The sequence below is a fragment of the Hyperolius riggenbachi genome, chromosome 11 (assembly GCF_040937935.1).
Source record: "Hyperolius riggenbachi isolate aHypRig1 chromosome 11, aHypRig1.pri, whole genome shotgun sequence".
Lineage (NCBI taxonomy): Eukaryota > Metazoa > Chordata > Amphibia > Anura > Hyperoliidae > Hyperolius > Hyperolius riggenbachi.
This window is the reverse complement of record NC_090656.1, coordinates 156344732-156372292: the sequence shown is the minus strand read 5'-3', so window position 1 is coordinate 156372292 and position 27561 is coordinate 156344732. Positions and strand designations below refer to the sequence as shown.

General features: G+C 42.0%; 1 protein-coding gene across 3 annotated transcripts in view; it reads right to left on the bottom strand.

The window, feature by feature from the left end:
* The window catches only part of PRDX5 (peroxiredoxin 5), a 260461-nt gene that overhangs the window by 83217 nt on the left and 149683 nt on the right, over window positions 1–27561 (bottom strand). For 2 of the 3 annotated variants that reach the window (XM_068260364.1, XM_068260363.1), the window contains exon 4: window positions 10666–10704. The exons of the other annotated variant lie outside the window; for it this stretch is intronic. In XM_068260364.1, the coding sequence (XP_068116465.1) occupies window positions 10666–10704 (39 nt within the window). The remainder of the gene's footprint in view (window positions 1–10665; window positions 10705–27561) is intronic. 3 annotated transcript variants of the gene reach the window in all.

Here is a 27561-nt window from a genome sequence, read left to right as displayed (position 1 = left end):
ACGTAGTGTCAGCCACCATGTGCTTCCAGCGTCTCTTTAAAACAGGTGCTCGGCGTCCCACTTGAGGCCTCAGATGCGCTCCCCAAGCGGCAAAAGTCCCGGGAACAATTCGATTGTTAACTTTCGCCAGAGCCTCAGTGCGGAATCGCTGTGTACCATTACAGCGCTGAGTCTACAGCCAGAAACGGTAGTGTAACTAGGCGCGCAGGGATGCGTCTGCATGTGTTGAGCCTCCACACCAGCCACCGCTTGCCCATATCTTCATGATTCGCCTGCAGATTCCCTATCTCGGTCCACCTGCAGGCAGGCAGAGATGGCTGGCGTTACCCTTGGGCTTCCCGGTAGCCCAGTTGAAAAACTGATAAACAGCGTACCTTATTCCAACAGTTGCAATGCGTCGAGCTAAATCTGATTTGTTTTGTTGACCAAGAGCAAAGAAATTGTTTTCCACACGTATAGTTTTTATTTATAATTCTGTATTGCAAATACTTTTGTCGCAGGTGTGTAGGTGTCAGGCTCGGCCGTGCTCTGTGCAGTTGGTAAATCCCAAATATATGCAGACGTCCAGGATTTGATGCAAGTGATGTTTATTCACAGTGAAAGGTACATGCAATGTTCAAAGCAGGGTTTCTAAAACATGATGCAGGAACAGGTTTGCAACACAAGTTCAAGATCAATATCCAGGAATATTACCCAGTGACTGGCAAATGGATACAAGTCCAGGAACAGATATGCAGGTTGAATCCGGAACAGACATGCAGGTTATCCAGGAACAGGTATACAGGTTTAACCAGGAACATGCATACAGGCAAGGAATTCAGATACTCAGGACATGAACAGGTATGCAGGCGTGAGTCCAGAGACTCAGAGCAGGAACAGGCATACAGGCATGAACTCCAAGAGCTCAGGACATCAACAGGAACACAGGTTTGGAATCCACGTACTCAGAACAGGAACTAGGATACAGGAACACTAGATACATGAGTCAGCGATCAGGGAAGCTGAGGTCTAGCTGCACTAAAGCTATGCTAAACAATACGATGCAACAGCAAAGCCTGCTGGGAAGATCTTGCATCCTGTCTGTCCAAGGGGCAGGAAAGCACTGAGGATAGGTAGGAGGAGGTGGTACTTATATTGCATCTTGTGCGTCCTGTCCCATTGGTAGGCGGGGCAATATCACTGTTGACCTGTTGTGGAGGCAAGCGGGAATAAAATCTACGTACTCACCATGCGCCTCACGGAATACCTTGGGGTGTCTTCTTTCCAAAATGCGGTCACTTGTGGGGTATACTGCCCTGGCATTTTAGGGGCCCTAAACCGTGAGAAGTATTCTGAAAACCAAATGCCTAAAAATACTCTGTGAAATCCTAAAGGTACTCAATGGACTTTGGGCCCCATTCCAAAGCTAGGCAGCAAAAAAGTGTCACAGGTGGTATTGCCGTACTCAGGAGAAGTAGTATAATGTGTTTTGGGGAGTATTTTACCCATGCTGGGTGGGAGAAATATCTCTGTAAAAGGACAATTTTGTGTAAAACAATAAAAAATAAATAAAAATCGAAAAACTTGTCTTTTACAGAGATATTTCTCCCACCCAGCATGAGTTATGTGTGAAGAGACACCCCAAAACACATTATACTACTTCTCCTGAGTACGGCAATACCACATGTGTGACACTTCTTTCCTGCTTAGCTGCGCAAAGGGCCCAAAATCAAATGAGCACCTTTAGGCTTTAGAGGGGTGCTCACAATTCAGCCCCCCCAAAATGACAGTACAAGTACCCAACAATTAACCCAATTTTGGAATGTAGACACCCAAAGGTATTCACTGAGGGGCATGGTGAGAGCGTGGCAGATTTTTTTTCACAAGTTAGCAGAAATGGAAACACTTTTTTTTTCTTATTTTTTGTCACAAAGTGTCATTTTCTGCTAACTTGTGACAAGAAATCGTCTATAAACTCTCCATGCCCCTCAGTGAAAACCTTGGGGTGTCTTCTTTCCAAAATTCCAGGGTCATTTAGGGGTATCTATACTATCCTAAAATTCTAGCACCTCAAGAAAAATGACAGGTGCTCACAGGGCTGTGGAGTCTGAGTCAAGGAGTTGAAGTCATTTTTGGGAACCTGGAGTCTGAGAAAAAAAAATGCACTGACTCTGACTCCTAATGAATTTAAACTGTAATTAAAATAGAAAATATGATCAAATGTTCTGTTTCTCGGATAACAGTCATCATAAATAATTTATATATACAGTAATAGCTCTGCTTAGTCCCCAAAAATGAAATAAATAATCAAAAAATAGTTACTTGTACAATAAACTGTTATCACAAAAAAAAAAAAAAAAATAGTTACTTGTGCTGCTTCAATAAAGCAGTCCTCGTATTTTTAAGGTCAGATATACATATCTGATTGTGACTGTATATATGATGTATACACAGGAATCTCTTATATATACAAAATCACATCTATGCTGTGAGGGCCCATTCACAATTGCTGATCGCAAAACGCTCGCGATTTTGCTAGCGTTTTGCTCTTGCGGTTTTTGGCGATTAACGGCAAAAAAAAATCACCATTCACACCTGGCTATTTTTTAGCAATCGTGTTTTGCGTTTCTATAGCACTGAAACGCGATCGCCGGGAAATCACCTGAAAATGGTTCAGTACATATGATAGGAGAAGCAAGTCCCTTTAACACAGCACCACACAAGTATGTAATCTTCAAAAAGGTAACAATTTATTAATGAACAATATTAAATCACTATAGAACCATAATAAAAACAATTACAGTAAAAAGAAACATCATGCTGCCTCTAGTGCATATATCATAATTGCAATGAATTAATCAATATAATAATAGAAAGCGCCCCATCATAGAATAAGCATAATAGTATAAATATCTCATACTGTGAGGTGCTCAAAACAGAGCTACCCCCAGTAATAGAACCCGGGTTCAGTATACCAGCTGAAAACAAGTGAAAAAAGAGACCTAAGGAGAGGTCTAAATGTGAACACACAGTGCATAAATAATGCCATCAATATGATGCAAACCAAGTATCAGATGCAATATGATCAAATACAGTATATTGCAAACAGTGCATAAAACAGTGATGTGGTAGCGTTCAATTGTTGTGACTATGATACCGCACGCTGTAAGGCTGACACAGTACAGAAAGGCAAAATATACTTAGCCGGGTGGGCGCATAAACAGGCAGCAGGAGGGAGAGAGAGCCCCGGGCGGATGTCTCCACCAGTTCCGCGGCAACGACGCCGCTTTATCAAGAGAGAGGGGGACTCGAAATCGCCGGCAAAACGCTCAAGTGTGAATGGGCCCCAAGAATAAAGCCTGATGTTTAGTTGTGTCACTAATTGAGATGGTCAATGAGATGGAAATAATTCTGCGCCGATGCTGGTTTATGCAAATGTATGCACTCCCTTTGCTCATGAAATCAAATAATTTGATATGTTAAAATTTGGTTTGAGGACTACGAAATTCCTTCAGCCCCCTTCAGGTTAATCAGTCCCTCACGGTCCTTCTCCGCCACCTGGATCTTCTGCTTTGAGTCCCGGTAATTCAGCCAGTCAGCGCAGTCTGGCCGTGTGCCGCTACCACAGCCAGGAGCATTCTGCACCTGCAGATAGTGCTGCACAGGTGTAGTACGAAGAGGAGGACAGCAAGGGACTTATTAGCCTGAAGGGGGCTGGAGGAAGCCCCAGGTATGTAAAAAACAAACAAAAAAAACAAACTTTAATTTCATCTGTCTCAGGTTTACTTTGTTACACAGTAGTACTATACTCTACATATGCACTCCCCACAAAGCTGCAGGGAATCCACTGAGAATGTTGTGCACATTGAATACAGAGCCTCCGGAGCGGCGTCGAGGGAACGTCCTGCCTGCCACGGGCTGGAGGAAGCCCCAGGTAAGTGGATTAGTATTTTTATTTTTTTAAACAACTCTGTGGATCTTCCCTTTAAAGGGAATAAATATGGAAGTCTCCATATCCCTCTCACTTTTGTTGTCTTTTAAAATTCCTAAGCGTTGGCAGTTAAGAGATGCATTTCATGTTACATACTTTCAATCAAGAAGATTGTAATATACAAATTAGAGGAGTCGGAGTCGAGGAGTCGGAGGAATCCTAACCTGTGAGTCAGAGATTTTTGTACCGACTCCACAGCCCTGGGTGCTCAGAAAAGTCAGAGCTGCTTCAAATTGCGTAAATTCACTTTTTTTGTACCATAGTTTGTAAACACTATAACTTTTACCTAAACCAATGCGCTCCTCTCTCTCTGCTGTCACATCCAGCTGCTTTTCCACTAAAGCAGCTGGATGTGACAGCAGAGAGAGAAGAGCGCAATGGGATGAGAGGAATTCAGACGCCCATAACTTAATGCCACATTTTACTGGATTAAAAGAAACCTCAAGAGAGGCAGCGAAATAAAACGCATAATCCACCTACAGACATAGGTGGGCCATATCTGGAGAGCATTCTGGCATGTAGTGTTTGGGATTGGCACAAGCACAGAGTGAGAGCACGAGAGCACGGAGGTTTTGCTGCACATGTTCTGTAGTCTGGACAATATTACCCTATGTGGAGATTATTTTTTGTTGCAGAATCAAGAATCAAAGAGAGCGGTTTATGAGTAATGCCTAATATCCACCTGGAAGCTGCGGTGGCTCATATCTAGTGAATATTTAGAGAGAGGGGACGAGGGCACTGCACAGGAGAGTGGCACTTGGGATTCACAAAGGCACTCAAGAGGTGTACTCATTTAAGAAAATAGACTGAACTTTATTACCCTATGAGGAGCTTCTATTGTGGGGAACAGTGTCAAAAGTCTTTGCAAAGTCCAAGTACGCTACATCTATAGCTTTTTCCAAGATCTAAATTTTCAGCCACCACTTCATAAAAGCTGAGCATGTTGGTGAGACAGGACCTGTCCTTAGTAAAATCATGCTGTTGAACTGAAATAAGATTATTCTGTGCTACATAATTGTGTATAGCATCCCTTAGGATACCTTCAAACAATTTACATACAACTTATGTTAAGTTTAGAGATCTGTAGTTTCCTGGCTCTGATTTTTTTCCCCCTTCTTGAATAAGGGGAAAATATCAGCTGTACGCCAGTCATAAGGAACTGACCCAGTTGACAGAGAATCACAGAAAATAAGATAAAGTGGCTTAACTCAACTACTTTAATACCCGGGGATGGATGCCATCTGGGCCAGGTGCCTTGTCTATCTTAATCTTATTATTCCTGTTAGGCAATTCATGCTGAATGAGTAGGTCTCCAAGAGGAATAAAATAAGCCATCTGTGAATCCTAATAAGCTCCATTACCATCTGAACATTCAAATATTATACGTGCAGCTATGCCCCCAGTCTGATGTCCTTCACCAGCCTCTCCACTAATGCTATAGAGTAGTGGAGAGGGAAAAGCACAAAACAAGTCCGGGAGCCCAATCTAGTGCAATATCGTTAGTGGGTATGGATATATTGTAAAGTAATTGAGTATATACTCACAAAAGTGGGTTGCAGCAAGGCAACCACTCGTATTCGCAGGTGGAGAAGTACCGTCCCCACTCGGCCTTGTAAATCCCAGATGGTCGCTGCTCCCAAGAAAAACGATTTAATTGTCGAGAGATTCGACTAAATCACCCTCGGTATAGATCATATACGAGGGGAAGTGTTACTAAATTTATAGTGGGTAGGAGGCGCCCGGTCTGGGTGAGCTATTTGTAGATCTCAACTCCTTCACGAGAAAATTGACGCTAAAGCGTCACTTCGCTATGAAGAAACTCCAAGGTAATTCTGAAACCAGAGATAAGCTGATCACACCGATAATTGTCGATATTGAAACCGGCAAAGAAACAATATACTTCGATCATGATGAATTAGAAATGGAAAAATACATACATACGGAACTGAAAAAGAAGTCAAATTTCTACCCTACAAACGATCGTGGACCATACATCGAAAGCTTCTACAAACAAGTACTTCAGGATTTCAGAGACATGGAGCTCCAGGAAGGCAAGCAAAATCTAACGAAAAAGGAGGAGCGAGCACTGAAAAAATCTGAGATCCAATAAAAATCTGGTGATTAAATCTGCGGATAAGGGGGGGGGAATAGTCATCATGAACAGAGAAGAGTATATTAGAGAAGCACATAGAATTCTACAAGACCAAGAATATTATATGGAACTAAAAGAAGCCCCCACAAAAGAATTTAAGAAAATAATGGACACAATGATAAAATGCGCATGTGAGGAAGGACTAATCAGCAAAACAGAAAAAGAATACATTATTATACACAACCCACCAGTAGCACACTTTTATCACCTCCCGAAGATCCACAAATCACTCACCAACCCACCGGGCCGCCCGATCATAGCCGGTATAGATTCATTAACATCACATCTTTCAGAATTAGTAGATCTACACCTGCAACCGATTGTACATCAATTACCGTCTTACCTCAGAGATTCCACTCAACTACTGGCTGAACTGGAAGACTTAGCATGGAAAGATACATATGTTTGGCTGACCCTAGACGTCTGTTCTCTTTATTCCAACATACACCACCATATAGGACTTCGGGCAGTCTGGTACTACCTCAGCTCTAATGCGGAACTACCGCGTAAACAGAAATATTTCATTATTCAAGCAATAGAATTCATCCTTACGCACAACTTTTTTGAATGTATGGGCACGACCTACTTACAGACAAGAGGGACGGCGATGGGGGCGGGGTTTGCCCCAAGCTATGCGAACTTGACTATGGGCCTGTTGGAAACCTTACTACTAGGCCGGGACAACCCATTCAACAAAAACATAGTTCTATACAAAAGATATATTGATGATTTGTTCATCATCTGGGATGGTGACATTTCACTAATCAACGAATTTAAAAACTATCTAAATAGTAACAATTGGGGGATAAACTTCACCTCAAACTGCAATAAAGAAGAAATTGAATATCTCGACATAGTCGTTTATCATGAAAGTACCAAGATTAAATCAAGAAATCACTTTAAAACCGTGGACTCTAATTCATACATCGATTTCCATAGCTGCCACCACAAACCCTGGAAAACCAACATACCATACGGCCAGTTTTTAAGAATCAGGAAGAATCAGGAAAAATTGCACGGACCTCACAACCTATAATACACAAGCTCATATTCTTACCAAAAAATTCAAAGAAAAGCATTTCCCAAAGAAGCTTATCACTGAAGCAAAAAGAAAAGCCAGAACGGCAAATAGAGACTCTATTCTGAAGAACCCAAACAGAAAAAAACAGAATAAAATAGAAAAGATGAACAATGAAGTGGAACCGAGTTTTATAACACGCTACTCAAACAATCACCAGCAAATAAAAAAGATTCTGAACAAACATTGGTCCCTGTTAATGAATGATCCATATCTTAGAACTAACATCAACAATAAACCCAGACAGATATTCCGCCGGGCCAGAACTTTAAAAAATCTTCTGGCACCAAGTAGGATCAACGATAACGATGCCTCAGATATATCAAGAGGGGACACTATAAGGGGCAGTAAACCATGCATGAAACCACGCTGCCTATGTTGCCCACTACTTCAAATGGATCAAAAGAACTTTACATCCACAGTCACTGGGATTACTTTTACGATCCAGAATCTAGTAAACTGTTCAAGTGACTTCGTTATATATCTTATCACATGTCCCTGTGGACTCCAATATGTAGGTAGAACTACCCAACCCCTCAGAGCACGATGGGGACAACATAAACGAAACATCCAAAAAGGCTTCTTGAAACATGGTCTCTCGCGACACTACAAATATTTCCATAACCAGGCCATAGATGGAACTACGGTCTGTCCAATTGATCAAATTTCGGAAAAAACACCTAATAGACATAATACATTAAAGGCTAGGGAGATGTACTGGATATTTCAGCTTAACACACTGCAGCCAGAAGGTTTGAATATATGTCTAGAACATAACTTGTGAAACTCTAAAGAATTTTTCCTAGAGACATCTAATACTGGTATCCCCACTATACATATAGGCCTATCATAGAGGCTCTCTCTGAGACCCCACTAGCTTTAATAGTGGCCATGAACCCTTCTTCAAAAAAACCCCTCATACTCCTCCCCCTAAACCCCCCCCCACCCCCCCCATTTGGTATAAACTCCCCCCCCCCCTCCCCCTTTTTTACTCCTTAAACTTAATGCCCTTAGTCCACTTTAGGCCACTATAGTGACACATCTATAATTACAAACTATCTAGGTCACCTGCTACCCGTTATCGCAAGCTTCTATACTACGAACGCAATTGACATGCTATGTTCCAGTGGTCATGAGAAAAACCTTTTGAGACAAACTTTTCCAGAGAAATATGACCATACGTATCGATAACTAGTGCTACCATTCCCTATGGAACCACTGATGGGAACTCCTGTTTGTGTATGTATATATATATATATATAAAAAATGTGGATTTTTATTATTATTATTATTTTTTTATTATTGTTTTTTATTACTATTATTTGATAAAAATAGCAACGCAACAAACCTGCTATTTTTTACCCCAAGGGGTTATACTTATGTGTTTGCATGGGTGTACCCAGGGCTACATGTATGTGTTTATATATGTTATGAAATATATATATATATAAAAAAACTCTTATTTGGGTAGAGTGGACTACATGGGGATCCACCTACCCCCTAGTTCTATCAGATTTGAAGTGTGCACATCCGCGTCATAATGGGATGAATTTACTGTGCACAAAAAAAGAAGTGAGATATATATATATAAAAAAGAAGTGAGAATAAAATAAATCTCAACAGAATACAAAACCTGGAGATACCTAATCTTTTAGAGTTCAACTATTCCCAATTTTGACCAGTAGAGGGCAACCTCAGCCCAGAAAAAAAGTTACGTTCTGAATTTTATATATAATTCTTTTCCGAAAAAACTCCTTTTTTATTCATTTATTATTATTATTTTTAATTTTTGTTTATTACTGCTAATAAAGGTATATCCATCATAATCCCAACAAGAAATAATAGACCTCTAAACTACTGGACGTGTAAACTAGAATCCTTTTTAAATCATTAGCAATTTCTCCCCATCTAGGCCCCCCCCAAAATGGCCGCCACCAGGGCTAAACTCTAGACCTCACAAAGATGGCCGCCCAGGATACTCCCCTCACACACAGAGCCTTGGGACGCCACAGGCCACCGTACTATTAGAGCGTGCGGAGCGCGATGACGTCACCGCACATGGCCACACCTACTCCTACGAGGAGGGAAACTTTTTAAACCTCCCCCAGAGACCGCCGCGCAGCATTGGCGCCCGGATACCCGTACGAAATCTCCGACAGGTATGTGCACATACCCATGGCACTGCTGCTCCAGCTCCACCCCTGCCCGGATAACCTGTTAAGTTAACACAGTAATGCGCAACAGCGCACTTATACATACATTGTATCTATGTACTCCTCACCTGAGGAGTTAGAATACTCTCCCTATAGCTCCCTTAGGGAAACCCCTCCGCATCCTGAAACTCCGCCCAAATGTGGGCCCATCTCTCCTCTTGCGGATTAAAAGCAACCACATCTAGTATATGTGTCCTGTATACCATACATAGGTGTGTGTGTATATACATCCACTAGCACACGCCTTTGGAGAGTACCAACTAATATATCCCCTAACACACTATCCCTTAGACAGATGTTCTATCCCCATTCATAAACAGAAATATGGACACAACCTTGTTCCTAAAAACTTTCATTTTATTAAGGGCATTTGGAGAAATATACAAGTGAACTATCGTATTGATTTCTATAACGGATATTTTTACCTGCTGAGTTATATGTCTTATACAGTTTTTAATACATTGGAAATTTATGTTATACATGAAAATGTTTGATTTTCCTAATTTTGTCTTGTGTAAAAAAATGTCTGTTTTATTTCACTGTTATGGTATCTGAGAGTTGCCATTTGTTTTTAAAGGCACATGTATTGACCTGAGGAAGCGGCAGTAAGCCGAGAAACGCGTTGTCGAAGTGCACCAATAAAAACCGAATTTAATCGTAAATATCCACTCGTTTATATTTTCGACTATACACCTATAAGGTAGGACGATTTCAATACTCCATACCTTGTAGAATGAACATAGTCTCCGTTTGCTCCAAATTTATATAGCAGTAACTGTTTTCTATCATGATGTCACCCAGACCGGGCGCCTCCTACCCACTATAAATTTAGTCTCCACTAATGCAGCAGGCAGCACAAAGCTCACTGAAATTGTCCAGCTGTTCTGATACCAAGCCCTGTGAGGGCATATAACAGACATGGGGACGTCAGTAAGGCTCCTGCTCATGCAGCCTTACTGTTTCTATGCGCTTTGGCACATATCAGAATCAATTAAAAACGTGCTACTATGACGCAATCCAAATTATACAATCATGGTTACTACCACCTGATCTAAATGATAAACTGATTTGTAGTTTTACCTGCAAAATCTTAAAAAGGAAAGATGTCACCATAAACTGAAGGCCAGAACAAATAAGAAAATCAAAATAGCATTTTGAACCACACAGATGCTCTGTTGGTCCAACGAAATATACAATGTCACTGAAAACTAAGTTGTCTAATGAAATAAATAGCGGATAATGTACTAATTACCTTAGCAAATGCTCCAGTGGGATCAGCGAACATTCTAACCTGGGAAAACATAAGAGAGAAAATAAATAAAGTGCTGTACTACAGCAATCTGTCACATACCTTATCTCACAAAAGTGACTACACCGCTCACATTTTTGTAAATATTTAATTAAATCTAGTTCAGGAGCCTATAGGCACATAAGCTCTGGCAACCTAAGCCCTGCCCCTTTATAGGCCACACTAATACCACACCCCTTTTTTCTTATTTAATAAAACTACACAAGGTAATACAGATATTACCAAAGACAAGTAGTGAACACCAACAATGCAAAGATATTAACAACTCATGGAAATTACCAAATTTAGGCTGATATTACTAACAGTCAGTGGCGGTAGGTGTGTGGAAGAGCACAGCAGGTAGGTATCAAGAATGCGAGTAGTCAGCAGGGATAGTAGGTAAGAGAGCTCAGCAGGTAGGTGTAGAGAGCACAGAGGAGTCAGTGAGGGTAGGCAGGTCAGAGAGTGCAGCAGATAGGTATAGAGCAGGTGTCCCCAAACTTTTTGGCTCAAGGGCCGGATAAACCTACTACAGACTGCTGGGGGGCTGGACCATACATAAAATGATGTTGAAAAACATTACATGGAATCTAGGTATTGATTCCCCCCAATCATGCCCGGAGGAGACCTCCCAGCAACAGCCATTCAGTCATGCGGCGCCCAAAGAAACTCTTTGTGCACCAGACAGTGAAGCATACCCAGGTGACAACCTGCTGTCCATTTGGACAGCATTTGTGAGGGTTTCTTCAATATACCTTATAACATAGCTATACTTAGTTATAGATCTTTTTAGTCTTTAGAGAGACAGGTTCTCTTAGGTTTTCAAACAAAGCTGAAATTACTTTTCTCTTCACGGTAACTGGTGGGGCAACAAACTAGATATGGGAATTAATGATTCTAAAGTTTATTCTACCTTCTTTATCTTGCTTAACCACTTTCCCCCCGCCCGTACGAATTTCTCCGTCCATTTTTCCATCCTTTAACCCCCAGGGACGGAGAAATCCGTACTTTCCGCGCTCCCGCCGCTGCCCGCGCTCCCTCTCGTAAACACGCCACCGGCCGCTCGTAAACACGCCGCCCGCCCGGAGATCAATGAACGGGAAAATCCATTCCCGTTCGTTGATCTAAGCCCCGCAATGATACACTGCTCTCCGATGAGCAGCGCGATCATTGTGAAAAAAAAACACTTACCCAGCCTCCAAGTACTTCCTCCAAGCGGCCGGAAGGACGCTTGGAGGTCGCATTAAAACAAAAAGTTACTGTTGCCATCTTGTAGCCAAATAGTAAAACTACACCCTAAACATTTTTCACATACAAATAAATTACTTTTACACAAAAAATTAACTCATTACCTCCCACACTCCCAATTTTTTTTTTTTTGTTTGTAATTAAAAAAATAAATAAAAAATGTACAATTAAAAAAAAATACATAAATAGTTACCTTAGGGACTGAACTTTTTAAATATTTATGTCAGGAGGGTACAACACTTACTTTATAAACTATGGGCTTGTAATTAGGGATGGACGCAAAACTGAAAAAAATGCACCTTTATTTCCAAATAAAATATTGACGCCAAACATTGTGATAGGGACATAATTTAAACGGTTTTATAATCGGGACAAAAGGGCAAATACATTTCATGGGTTTTAATTACAGTAGCATGCATTATTTAAAAACTATAATGGCCGAAAAACTGAAAGATAATGAATTTTTTCCCACATTTTTCCTATTTTCCCATTAAAACACAATTAGAATAAAATAATTCTTGGCATAATGTCCCACCTAAAGAAAGCCTAATTGGTGGTGGAAAAAACAAGATATAGTTCGTTTAATTGTGATAAGTAATGATAAAGTTATAGACTAATGAATGGAAGGAGCGCTGAAAGGTGAAAATTGCTCTGGTGGTCAGGGGGTAAAACCCCTTAGTGGTGAAATGAGCTGACCAAAACTAGATAGGGAGAAATTCAGGACATGTCAGATAGATAACTGTATTTCTGCAGTCTTTAGCAAATGTATTAGCGGACAGGTATGAAAGTTAGGAATATGAGGCAATCACGCCATATTGTAATTATTAACATAATGACATAATGCTTTCTGTGACTGTAATGCTATAAAAACTTGAAACTTTCATTATTAAAGAAGGACGATCTGGTTTGCAAACATGTAGCTGGTGTCCGTGTGATCTTCTTTCTAAAGGGCCTAAAATTCAGGGTCCATTAGTCAACGTATGATTAGAGGGGTTTGGCCTCACTTTAAATTTATATTACAGGTCTTAGACTTTACAATTTGGCCCAGTGAACAGGGACCGAGCAGATAATATTCACCTAGGATCGTCTGAGGTGTGAGATAGCAGGACAAAAGCTGCCTAGTGGGAGATCCGTCAATCTGGTAAGCACCGCTTGACTTAGCTCCTATATATATCTCTGTCTCCTCTCTCACAGCCTCTCTTGGTCTGGGTGAGTATTGATGCCTCGCAAAAACTGAACCTTGGCTACTTGGATGTATTTGTCTTGTCTCTGGTGTTTGTTTTTATGTAAGCAAACATTGTATTTGGGGTTTATTAACGTTCATTCTGAAAATGCATGTGTAATACCTTACAGTGCAGTGTTGATGTAATTTGCAGCTGTAACTTTGTTTATGCGTGTCTTTTCAAAAAGGTTGTAGAGTGTTATAAATAGATCATACACAGGTTGCTGTATTCTGTAGAAACTGCTGGATGGTTGTTAAAGAGACACTGAAGCGAAAAAAAAAATATGATCTAGTGAATTGGTTGTGTACTATGAATAATTACTAAAAGATTAGCAGCAAAGAAAATATTCTCATAATTTTATTTTCAGGTATATACAGGATCTTCTAAAAAAATTAGCATATTGTGATAAAGTTCATTATTTTCTGTATTGTCCTGATAAACATTAGACTTTCATATATTTTAGATTCAAATACACACAACTGAAGTAGTTCAAGCCTTTTATTGTTTTAATATTGATGATTTTGGCATACAGCTCATGAAAACCCAAATTTCCTATCTCAAAAAATTAGCATATTTCATTCGACCAATAAAAGAAAAGTGTTTTTGAAACAGAAAAAGTCAACCTTCAAATAATTATGTTCAGTTATGCACTCAGTACTTGGTCGGGAATCCTTTTGCAGAAATGACTGCTTCAATGCGGCGTGGCATGGAGGCAATCAGCCTGTGGCACTGCTCAGGTGTTATGGAGGCCCAGGATGCTTCGATAGCGGCCTTAAGCTCATTCAGAGTGTTGGGTCTTGCATCTCTCAACTTTCTCTTCACAATATCCCACAGATTCTCTATGGGGTTCAGGTCAGGAGAGTTGGCAGGCCAATTGAGCACAGTAATACCATGGTCAGTAAACCATTTACCAGTGGTTTTGGCACTGTGAGCAGGTGCCAGGTCGTGCTGAAAAATGAAATCTTCATCTCCATAAAGCTTTTCAGCAGATGGAAGCATGAACCCACTTTTGAACCAGAAACAGCGGCAGAAGCGCCTGACCTGGGCTACAGAGAAGCAGCACTGGACTGTTGCTCAGTGGTCCAAAGTACTTTTTTTGGATGAAAGCAACTTTTACATGTCATTCGGAAATTAAGGTGCCAGAGTCTGGGGGAAGACTGGGGAGAGGGAAATGCCAAAATGCCTGAAGTCCAGTGTCAAGTACCCACAGTCAGTGATGGTCTGGGGTGCCATGTCAGCTGCTGGTGTTGGTCCACTGTGTTTTATCAAGGGCAGGGTCAATGTAGCTAGCTATCAGGAGATTTTGGAGCACTTCATGCTTCCATCTGCTGAAAAGATTTGTGGAGATGAAGATTTTATTTTTCAGCACGACCTGGCACCTGCTCAAAGTGCCAAAACCACTGGTAAATGGTTTACTGACCATGGGATTACTGTGCTCAATTGGCCTGCCAACTCTCCTGACCTGAACGCCATAGAGAATCTGTGGGATATTGTGAAGAGAAAGTTGAGAGACGCAAGACCCAACACTCTGGATGAGCTTAAGGCCGCTATCCAAGCATCCTGGGCCTCCATAACACCTGAGCAGTGCCACAGGCTGATTGCCTCCATGCCACGCCGCATTGAAGCAGTCATTTCTGCAAAAGGATTCCCGACCAAGTATTGAGTGCATAACTGAACATAATTATTTGAAGGTTGACTTTTTTTTGTTTTAAAAACACTTTTCTTTTATTGGTCGGATAAATTATGCTAATTTTTTGAGATAGGAAATTAGGGTTTTCATGAGCTGTATGCCAAAATCATCAATATTAAAACATTAAAAGGCTTGAACTACTTCAGTTGTGTGTATTTGAATCTAAACTATATAAAAGTCTAATGTTTATCAGTACATTACAGAAAATAATGAACTTTATCACAATATGCTAATTTTTTGAGAAGATCCTATAGTGTTTTTTCTAACATTGCATCATTCTATAATATGTGCCCATTACACAACACTCAGCATTCAAAATGAGTCTTTCAGAGCAGTCTGTGAAGTAATGACCTCTCCTCTAGCAGAGGAAAAGTAAATTGTCCAGGAACAGTTGAGATAATAAGAGTCAGATAACAGCCCTCTCCAGGACTAACTTAGTCGGAGAGCTTAATGGCTTGTTTGCATAGAGATAACAACTGGAGTTTCTCAACTCTTCCTGTACTGGAAACAATTACACTGATGTATCTGATCTTAATGTTTTATTTCTTAGCTGTGCTACACATACAAATCATAATATCATAATTTTTTTTTCGCTTCAGTGTCTCTTTAATATCTGCTGTTTAGGTTTGTTGGTTTAATCTGTGATTATTTTTTTTCTGTATTAAGGAGGCAATAGGAAGTGGTTTTGATGCAACTTTTAGACCGTAATATGTATCAGCAAGACAGGATTGTACATAGACACTTTGTAGCAGTGTCTAAACACCTGTCTTGTCCGCCTTGAAACTTTGTTTCAGTTCAGTCCATGCTAGTTAATGAATTACAAGCTCAGCAGCTAGTGAAAGAATACTTTTCGCTAGAATCTGCTGATTAGCCTGTAAGTCAGTCGGCAGCAGATCTAAGGGCCCGGCTCTGACTGTTTCCCTACTGTGTAAAAAGCATTTACGCTTGCATAGAAATTGACTGTAAATAGACTGGACTGACATGAAGTACTAAGGAACCTTTTAAAATATATTTGGTCTAAATGTATGTACGTTGGAAGGTCTGAGTGAAGTTGATATTGGTTTGGCATTAGCGATTTAAAGGTTGTCAGTCAGAACACACTGCTTGGAGGTTTATTTTATGAGGTAAAGGTGTAAGTAAGTGGCTGGCCGGCCCATTTGTTAAAAAAAAAAGCACTTTTAAAGTAGTAGTTGTGTAAGTAAGTAAAAATGGGGAATAATGTTTTCACTCATCTTAACACAAATCAAGATAGGCTTGATTCAAACCTCCTCGCAGGTAAGACAGCAATTGAATAGATGACTGACAATCACAGTATGTGGGCCACTGCCCCTTTAAGGAGATTTGTAAGAAAATTAAAATGCCAAAAGGAAAGGTAAATTAGATTATGAATTTTGGAAGGATTTTGTATCTCGCCACCAGAAGTGGTTAGAAAGAAAGAGATTGATGACTCAGGTTAAAACTTTAGATGTCTAAATCACAAGAAAAAAAACAAGGAAGTTGTAGAGTGCTTCTATGCTGGACAATATAGGTATGCCCCTAGGAGGCGACTGCCTGCTGGGTGGCCAGATGAAAGCATCAAGGTGTAAGTTGTTAGAACTGGAAAAGCTATGTCTAGGGTGCAGCAACATTTGCTGGTAGTGCAGCCTTGAAAAGGGAAGGTTTGAAAAGGAGCAAAGACTGTCTATGGAGAAGCAATGTAGTAGCAAGTATCATATTGGTTAACCTATTTTGGTTCCTGGACGTAGAAACGACGTCCAGGAACCATACACGCTACCGCGCGCCCCCGCGGCCGATCGCGCGCGTGCTCGCGCACTCCCGGCCGCGGATTCGGTAGCCAGGGAATCAATGTATCGGGCTATGGTGCCCGATCACTGATTCCTCTTCCCCGCTGAAAAAGCGTCAGCTTCTCTCGGAAGCTGCGCCTTTTCTGGCCGTTCCCTCCCCGATGTGCCACTCTAAGCGTGTATTACGCTTAGAGTGACGCCATGTAAACAAACTCATGGCTGCCATCTTGTGGCCAAAAAGTAATACTACAACTGAAAATAAAAATAAATTAAAATGAACACACATTTACATTATAAATCTATTGTTTAGGCTAATGAATGGGAGGTGAACATTTCTCACGTGAAAACCACGGAACCTGAATGGGTTAAAGAAGCATAAGCATTTAAAGGAAGACACAAATGGGGATACAATAGAGGGATATAATAGAGTCACTAAATAGCATAGAGGATTGTTGGTGAATATACATAAAAGCGAGTGTTAAAGAGTCACCTGCACATCAGAAGTGGTATTGCATTTACATTTCAGTTTGCTGTGTTATCTCATCTAGCAAAAACAGGTAACAAGGTTTCAACAGATTACAAAACTGTCTGCACGTGTAACATTTCTGGGTCTTGTAAGTTATTGCAAGGTTTGGATCCCAAATGCATCTCAGCTAATCACCTTTTTATGAGAGCATCTCCAAGGAATCATTTGTAATCACTGAAGTAGGTAAAGCATCTTTTGAGGCCTTGCAAACGAGCCATAGTAACCGCACCAGTGTTGGGGTTGCGTGACTACAAGAAAGAATGTTTCCTTTCCTGCCATGAGAGCAAAGAACATGCAACAGGAGTACTTACTCAATTGCATTATTTATGTATTTATTGTATTTATAAAGCGCCAACATATTACGCAGCGCTGCATTGCATGGCTCTAAGCAGAGGCATGTGGCCTATTTTTCAGCCAAACTTAAAGAGACTCTGTAACAAAAATTTCATCCTGTTTTCTAACATCCTACAAGTTCCTAAACCTATTATAATGTGCTCTGGCTTACTGCAGCACTTTCTACTATCACCATCTCTGTAATAAATCAATGTATCTTTCCCCTGTCGGACTTGTCGCCCTGTGTCTGGAAGGCTGCCAACTCTTCAGTGTTGAACTGCTATGCACACCCCCCTCCAGGCCCTTCTATGCACACTCCCCTGTGTGTGTTATTTACATTAGCCAGCTTTTCTCTGCTCTCTTATCTTTTACAATCTGGATAAATCCTCTGTTGTGAAAGGAGTCACATGCTGAGAAATTACAGACACTGGCAGAGCTGTCTGCAGGAAGAAACAGCCTGTAACTCTTCAGTAAGTGAGAAACACACAAATGATCTCTTGAGATTTAAAAGGAAAGCTGTATACAGCCTGCTTGAGTATGGATGTATTTTCTATGTGTGGACATACGGTACATCAAGCGACTTCCTCTTTTGGTGGCCATTTTGTTTGTTTATAAACAAACTTTTTAAAACTGTTTTTGACTACTTTTAACCACCCTGAGCTCGTCCATACCGCTAAGGAGGTTAATGCGGCAGGGAGCGGCGAAATTGTGACAGAGGGGAATAGGGGATGTCCCCCAACGCACTGGTATGTTTACTTCTGTGCGATTTTAACAATACAGATTCTCTTTAATTCAGTGTTTCAAGGGTCTCCTCGATGTGTTAGAAAAGATTTACTACTAGGATATAGTCTCACCTTGCTGACACCACAGTGTACTTGAAATGTTAAACAAGGTACAGATTAAACATTTGACAATGGCAAGGTTAATATAAGGTTTTTTATTTATTGTATTTATAAAGCGCCAACATATTATGCAGCTCTGTACATTATTGTATTACTTACGCCAGAAAATCTAAAATTTAAAAAGGTGTAGCACTCTCAATCTAGCTACACATCTACTAGATGAAGAAACAGAACAGTCAGAGAAACAGGATTGTTTAGAGTTAACACTTGAGGAAACAGTGATTCAAAAATCTTTACCTTCAAAGAAATCAGAACAGGAAGCAGAGCTTCCTGCTCTCATTGAGGCCTGTACTCTGACCACAGGTAAGACTGCCATATAACACGACTACGGTCCGATTTGGAGGTCCAGGAACCTTATGACAGCTGCAGGTAAACCAATAAAAATGCTGATCTAGTAAGTAAATTGTTTGAGGCTCTTCAGTTGCCAACCAAGGTAGCCATATTGAAAGTACAAGCACACACTAAAGAGCAGTCAAAAGAAGCCAAATGTAATCGCAGAGCAGACGCCACAGATTGTGAACGGTCTCAGGCTGAAATCGATTCACAATCTGTTTGCAGTAAAGGCAGCCATACGATTTATCTGTTGGTCGAATCTGATGGCAAATCGACCAGTGTATGGCTACCTTTAGGTCAAGTCCATATGAAATCTTGTTTGACAGGTATCACGCACAAAAATATATTTACCTCAGCAAATGCAATCACTGGTGACTGATAAGCCACGGGGCAGCGGGACCACTAAAACTATGAATTTTAGAAAAGCAAAGTTCAATCAAATTAGGCAGGCACTAAGTTTGGTGAACTGGGATAATGTACTACAAGGGGAGGACACTGAAGGGAAATGGCAAGCTTTTAAACTTATACTCAATCAATATTGTAGTATGTATATCCCATATGGAAACAAAATGTCTAGGAATAAAAAAAGGCCTCTATGGATGAATAGAAAGGTTAGAGATAAAATGAAGAGGAAAAGGAATGCCTATAGGATCCTAAAACAGGAGGGGACCGAGGCTGCACTAAGCAATTATAAGGAGTGCAATAAAAATTGTAAAAAAGAAATTAGGCTGGCAAAGATCGAAGCTGAAAATTAAATCGCTAAGGATATCAAATCTAACCCAAAAAAGTTTTACAAGTACATCAACTCTAAAAAAAGAAAGGTTGACTGTATAGGACTCCTAAAGGATGAGGGTGGGAACTCAATGGTGGATGTCCAAGGTAAGGCAGAGTTATTAAATGCTTTCTTTGCTTCTGTCTTCACAAAGGAAACAGCATAGTTACATAGTTATTTTGGTTGAAAAAAGACAAACGTCCATCGAGTTCAACCAGTAAAAAGTACTACTCCAGCCTGCTCCCTCACATATCCCTGTTGATCCAGAGGAAGGCGAAAAAACCCTTACCCTAGCACTGTTGCAAACTACAGAGGCGGAAGAGTCTCAATCTTCTAACTGTAATATTAAATACTTAACGCAGGAAGAAGTGAAGGCAAGACTAAATAAATTAAAAATAGACAAGGCACCTGGCCCGGATGGCATGCATCCTCGGGTCCTAAGGGAATTAAGTTCAGTTATAGATAAACCTCTTTATCTTATCTTTTGTGACTCTCTTGCAACTGGCAGAGTCCCAGTGGATTGGCGTACAGCCCACGTTTTCCCATTATTTAAGAAGGGCAAAAAATCAGATCCAGGAAATTATAGACCTGTAAGCTTAACATCAGTTGTATGCAAACTATTTAAGGGGTTACTAAGAGACCCTATACATGACTTCATAGTAGAAAATAATCTTATTTCTCAGCATCAACATGGGTTTACTAAAGACAGGTCCTGTTTGACCAACATGCTCAGCTTTTATGAGGTAGTGAATGCTAATATGGATATTGGGAATGCTGTAGATGTGATATACTTGGACTTTGCAAAGGCCTTCGACACTGTTCCCCACAAAAGTCTGGTGCAAAAGTTGAGGATGCAAGGACTGGGGAAGAGTCTGTGTGCATGGATAGGGAACTGGCTAATGGACAGAAAACAAAGAGTTGTGGTCAATGGATCGTACTCAAAATGGGAGACTGTTAGCAGTGGGGTGCCACAGGGGTCTGTACTGGGTCCAGTGCTCTTCAATTTATTTATTAATGACCTAGTACAGTGGTTCCCAACCTTTTCCAGGTCGTGACACATCACGACAAACATTCAGATATCCGGGACACGTCACATCATGCCAAACATTCAGATATACATGACACGTCCCATATGATAGGAGGGGCTCAGTAACAAGCTGATGATGCTGCCGGCACAATGAGGGGCTCAGTAACAATCTGCTGATTCTGCAGGCACAATGAGGGGCTCAGTAACAATGTGCTGATGCAGCAGGCACAATGAGGGGCTCAGTAACAATGTGCTGATGCTGCAGGCACAATGAGGGGCTCAGTAACAATGTGCTGATGCTGTAGGCACAATGAGGGGCTCAGTAACAATCTGCTGATGCTGCCGGCACAATGAGGGGCTCAGTAACAATGTGCTGATGCTGTAGGCACAATGAGGGGCTCAGTAACAATCTGCGGATGCTGCAGGCACAATGAGGGGCTCAGTAACAATCTGCTGATACTGCAGGCACAATGAGGGGTTCAGTAACAATGTGCTGATGCTGCAGGCACAATGAGGGGCTCAGTAACAATCTGCTGATGCTGCAGGTACAATGAGGGGCTCAGTGACAATCTGCTGGTGCTGCAGGCACAACGAGGGGCTCAGTGACAATCTGCTGGTGCTGCAGGCACAACGAGGGGCTCAGTGACAATCTGCTGGTGCTGCAGGCACAACGAGGGGCTCAGTGACAATCTGCTGGTGCTGCAGGCACAACGAGGGGCTCAGTGACAATCTGCTGGTGCTGCAGGTACAATGAGGGGCTCAGTAACAATCTGCTGATGCTGCAGTGCCCCAGTATAGTGCCCAAGTATAGCCAGAATAGTGCCCCAGTATAGCCAGAATAGTGCCCCAGTATAGCCAGAATAGTGCCCCAGTATAGCCAGTATAGTGCTCCAGTATAGCCAGTATAGTGCTCCAGTATAGCCAGTATAGTGCTCCAGTATAGCCAGTATAGTGCTCCAGTATAGCCAGTATAGTGCCCCAGGATAGCCAGTATAGTGCCCCAGGACAGCTAGTATAGTGCCCCAGTATAGCTAGTATAGTGCCCCAGGATAGCCAGTATAGTGCCCCAGGATAGCTAGTATAGTGCCCCAGTATAGTGCCCAAGTATAGCCAGAATAGTGCCCCAGTATAGCCAGAATAGTGCCCCAGTATAGCCAGAATAGTGCCCCAGTATAGCCAGTATAGTGCTCCAGTATAGCCAGTATAGTGCCCCAGGATAGCCAGTATATTGCCCCAGGATAGCTAGTATAGTGCCCCAGGATAGCCAGTATAGTGCCCCAGGATAGCTAGTATAGTGCCCCAGTATAGTGCCCCAGTATAGCGCCCCAGGAAGGGAAGAGGACAATCCTGCGGCCATCCTGCGGACCACAGGCAGGTTGGGGATCCCCGCCCTAACTCACCCCTCCATAGCCACCACTCCGCCCCTTCTTCTCCTCCCTGAGCCACTTATTCGCACCGTGGCTCCGTCCTCGATGCGCTGCCTCCGCCCTCTGCCTGTAGTGTACATCTACAAGAAAATGGCCGCCGCATGTCTGCAAATGTGAACGGCGGCGGCCATTTTTTTGTAGCCCTGAGAAGGGCGATCCGCGGGGGTAGACGAGCAGGGGGAGCATAGAGCGGTGACACATAGCTGGTGCTGCCGCGACACATGAATAGCAATGTTGCTATTTTTGCAGATGATACAAAATTGTGCAGAATCATCAACTCTCAGGAAGATAGTGTCATATTGCAACAGGATCTGGACAGGATGGCTATACGGGCACATAAACGGTAGATGAAATTTAATGTTGAAAAATGTAAAGTCATGCATTTTGGTTGTACCAATGGTCTAGCACCATACAAAATAAATGGGATACAGTTGGGGACATCAAACTTGGAGAAGGACTTAGGAGTACTCATCGACAACAAGTTAAATAATCGTACTCAATGCCAAGTCGCTGCAGCTAAAGCTAACAAAATTTTGGGATGCATTAAAAGGGAAATAAAAACTCGAGATGCTAGCATAATATTGCCTGTTTAACTCTCTAGTAAGGCCACATCTGGAATATGGAATTCAGTTCTGGGCACCACATTACAAAAAAAGATATTGCAGTTTTAGAGCAGGTGCAGAGACGAGCAACAAAATTGATACGTCGGATGGAAGGTCTCGCTTACCAAGAAAGGTTAGATAAACTGGGTTTATTTAGTCTAGAGAAAAGACGCCTTAGAGGGGATCTAATTAACATGTATAAATACATCAGAGGGCAATATAATAGCTTGGCAGATGAGCTTTTTGTCCCTAGGCCTTCTCAAAGGACTAGAGGACATAATCTGCACATGGAGGAAATACGGTTTAGCCATTTATTTAGGAAAGGGTTCTTTACAGTAAGAGTGATTAAGATGTGGAATGCATTGCCACAGGAAGTCGTTATGGCAAACTCTATACCTGCATTTAAAGGAGGCTTAGATGTTTTCCTTGCGTTGAAAGACATCCATGGCTACAATTACTAGGTAATGCCTAATGATGTTGATCCAGGGATTTTATCTGATTGCCATCTGGAGTCGGGAAGGAATTTTTCCCTTTTGGGGCTAATTGGACCATGCCTTGTAAGGGTTTTTTCGCCTTCCTCTGGATCAACAGGGATATGTGAGGGAGCAGGCTGGAGTAGTACTTTGTACTGGTTGAACTCGATGGACGTATGTCTTTTTTCAACCAAAATAACTATGTAACTAAGTAATTTCATTCACATTTAGCAGAATATGTCATTACCCTACAGAACCATTTAACTGAGACTCATAAAAGCATTTCTCCGTGTGACAGCTACAGCAGTAAACCTTGAGGGATTCACTACCTGGACTCATGTCAGTCATTATAAGAAAGTGACCAAAGACAACAATGGTTAAACTAATAGGCTTACATATTGTGTTTGTGTATTTTGTCAATATGTTTCAGGCTGAAGACTTGTTCTGGGAAGAACCAAACCTGTGTATGATGCTGCAAAGGAGAGTGGCACTAACTGAGAATAAAATAAAGTTTTAGGTATGTGGTATGAGCACAAACACTGGTTCGCACGACAGCCAGGGGCTCCAGGTCTCTCACTAGCTGGGACCCGCAAACCACCATGCGATACCTAGAGGCAAATGCTGGCGAGCCCTAGCACTCTTACTTCCAGGGACTTCACCCTCACTGCCTCTAAACTAAATGCTAACTGCAACACACACATTTGCTCACTTCAGTTCAGGCAATTTCCTACCTCTATCTGGCCAGCAGGCGCCAGTAAGCCAATCAGGTGCACGGTCATACACCCTTTGCCTGCCATCCCGATCTAGCAGGATCTGCATAAATTAGCATTCAGGTGGGATGCTCGGTTGGACGCAATCGTTATTACATCTTTTACAGGGATCGCCGCGTGTAGGCATCTCTCACACAGTCCCCTCCCTAACCACTCACCTGTCAACCGCATCCTGGAAGCTGCAAAAAAGAAATTTAAAATCACAAACACTGGTTCGCACGACAGCCGGGGGCCCCAGGTCTCTCTCACTAGCTGGGGCCCCCAAACCACCATGTGATACCTAGAGGCAAATGCTGGCGAGCCCTGGCACTCACTTCCAGGGACTTCACCCCCATTGCCTCTAAACTGAATGCAAACTGCAACACACACATTTGCTCACTACCAGTTCAAGCAATTTCCTACCTCTATCTGGTCAGCTGTCGTACGAACCAGTGTTTGTGATTTTAAATTTCTATTTTGCAACTTCCAGGATGCGGTTGACAGGTGAGTGGTTAGGGAGGGGACTGTGTGGGAGATGCCAACACACGGCGTTCCCTGTAAAAGATGTAATCAACGATTACGTCCAACCAAGCCTCCCACCTGAATGCTAATTTATGCAATTCCTGCTGGATTTGGTATGGCAGGCAAAGGGTGTGTGACCGTGCACCTGATTGGCTGACTGGCACCTGCTGACCAGATAGAGGTAGGAAATTGCTTGAACTGGTAGTGAGCAAATGTGTGTGTTGTATGTGGTATGAGGCCAAAAGATTCCAAGGGGTTACCACTAATAGCCAGAATCACACTGCAGACAAAGCCAGAGCTGTTTGGAGAACCCCCGTGTTAAAATCAATGCCTAATTCAAAGCCCACCATGTGTAAACAGATAGATCATTTGTAGAGCCCCTAGTGTCCCTAGGTAGACTACCCAAATCATGTTGTAATAACGCTACCTATAACTTTTCTATGCTCTGGAAAAAATGTAACCATAAGTGACATAGGTATTGATGCATGGTCCCTGGGAATAGCTTTACTTATGCTCCCAGGGGGTAACACTGGTTATATGAATTTCCTGTCAGATCAAGGTATTAATAAAACTATATATTATTTAACCAATAAAGATGCTATCCGGATTCCAGAGTGTGCCAACTTATTAGGAAAACAGTTTGCCATGATAAGAGCAGGAACACATGCTAAGGTTTCAAAATAAATGTTGTACTACTATTGTGTGTGGGCGATGGGCTTATGCCTGGCTACCTAGAGGTAGCTTTGGCCAATGTATTGTTGCTACCCTAGCACCAGCATTAGCAGATCTAGATGAAAAAGCTGTAACAGCAAAGAAATATTTGCTACCGCATCACAAGTTGTATAAGACAAATCTGTTTACCATAAACGACTATGCGTGGGCATTCTTTCCAACATGGATGGGATAAGGAATGTAAATGATGTTAAGATTAAATAACTACTCCGGACTAATTGATCATATGTTAAATGAAACAGTTGCTGCAGTCACTGCTAACACAGTTGAAATAGCCCAGGTGCACAAGTTAGAAAAGTTGGCTCTTGACTTCATAGTGGCTTTGCAGGGTAAGAATGTGTGTGGATAGATAACAGCGATACCATTTACAATCATCTATAGAAGGTATAGGAGTTGCAACACACTGCTAGGGAAATAGGCAATGAAGGATGGAATCCTTCAACGGTACAAATATAGAAAACATATTTAGCTCAAGTAGAGGTTTATTTAAATAAATCGCTGCATATCTGGTTATGTTCCTGCTTACTGTTTTGATGTTCTACCTTTACCATAGATTCATTATGTGTTTCATTATTTAGTCCAAAGAAGAAACTCCTATGATGAGATATCTACCCAAGAGTATGAAAATTGTGCGACAGCTTCGGTCTAAATATCAATTCCTATACCTGAATGCCTATTGGCTATCCTCGAATATTGTGTTAGGCAAGTTCCAGGGTAAAGTAGGGTATTCAGGGACAAGTCGCTAGGTTCTGATATGGGCCTATGTAGGTTAGTTAGAGATCTATGTTAAGAAGCTTTGTTTACATTCTGTCACTTTTGTTTTTTTAATTATTGTTGTAATTGATTTGTTAATTTATGTGGCCATCATATGGCCAAAAGGCAGGAAATGTGAGGGTTTCTTCAATATACCTCACAATATAGCTATACTTAGCTATAGATCTTTTTAGTCTTTAGAGAGGCAGGATCTCTTAGGTTTTCAAATAAAGCTGAAAGTACTTATCTCTTCACGGAAACTGGTGGGGCAATTGAAACTAGATATGGGAATTAATGATTCTAAAGTTTATTATTCCTTCTTTATCTCGCTTAAAGGAGTTATCCGGCAATATTGCTGAAAATAAGCCGGAGCGGACTGCGCAGGCGCAGAACTACTGCACCTGCGCAGGCCGCTCCGGCCCACGTGGCGGTGATTGACAGTGCCGCTCGTGCAGGCGCAGTACAGGGCGACCTGGAGGTCGCCCTGACGTCATCGCCGGGGTCCGGGACGGAGCTCCGGCGAACGGCTGCGGAGAGAGCTGCGGCGTGGGACATGCTGAGAGCTTGGAGCTGGAGGAAGCCCCCAGTAAGTAGTGCTTATTTTCAGCAATATTGCCGGATAACTCCTTTAAATGAGCTGACCAAAACTAGATAGGGAGATATTCAGGACATGTCAGATAGATAACTGTATTTCTGCAGTCTTTAGCAAATGTATTAGCGGACAGGTATGAAAGTTAGGAATATGATCTAATCACGCCATATTGTAATTATTAACATAATGACATAATGCTTTCTGTGACTGTAATGCTATAAAAACTTGAACACTTTCATTATTAATAAAAGGAGGATCTGGTTTGCAAACATGTAGCTGGTGTCCATTAGCCAATGTATGATTAGAGGTGTTTGGCCTCACTTTAAATTTATATTACAGGTCTTAGACTTTACACATTCTCACCCGATGAAGAATTAGACTGGAAGCCAGCGAATGACTGGCCTCTACAGCATGTGAATGAGTGATGCCAGCACTGCTATTCTGTATGCAGGCCGTTGATAGATATTTAAAAGTGCAGTGGGCCACATCTTTAAGTTATACATTTTGTGTTTGGGGGCCAGTGAATAAGCCTCAGGGGGCCGTATATGGCAGCAGGTAGGTGTAGAGAGCACAGAGGAGGAGTCAGTGGGGATAGTTAGGTCAGAGAAAGCAGCAGGTAGGTATAGAGAGCACAGAGACGAGGCAGTGGAGGTAGGTAGGTCAGAGAGTGCAGCAGGTAGGTGTAGAGAGCACAGAGAGGAGTCAGTGGGGGTAGGTAGTTTCAAGAGTGCAGCACGTAGGTATAGAGAACACAGAGAGGAGTCAGTGAGGGTAGGTAGGTGGGAGAATTCCACCAGTAGGAATAGAGAGCACACAGAGCAATCAGTGGGCGTGGGTAGGTGGAAGAGCATAGAAGGTAGGTACAGAGAGCAGGAAGTTGGGGTAATTAAGTTGGTGGGTTAGAGGGAAGAGCAGGTAGAGGAAGGCAGTCAGGGAAGGGTTAGAGCGGACCTGAGGGACATTTAAAGGGAACCAGAGCAGAAATGAAAAAAGAAGTTATACATACCTGGGGCTTCCTCCAGCCCCATACGGGCTGATCGATCCCACGCCGCCATCCTCCTCTGCCCACAGCTACGAGAACCGGCTCTGCGCTGATCCGTCAGTCGGAGCCAGTCTAAGCGTAGCAGAGGTGCGCTCTTTGCGTATCTCTGCAGGAGTGTATGGAGAGATAT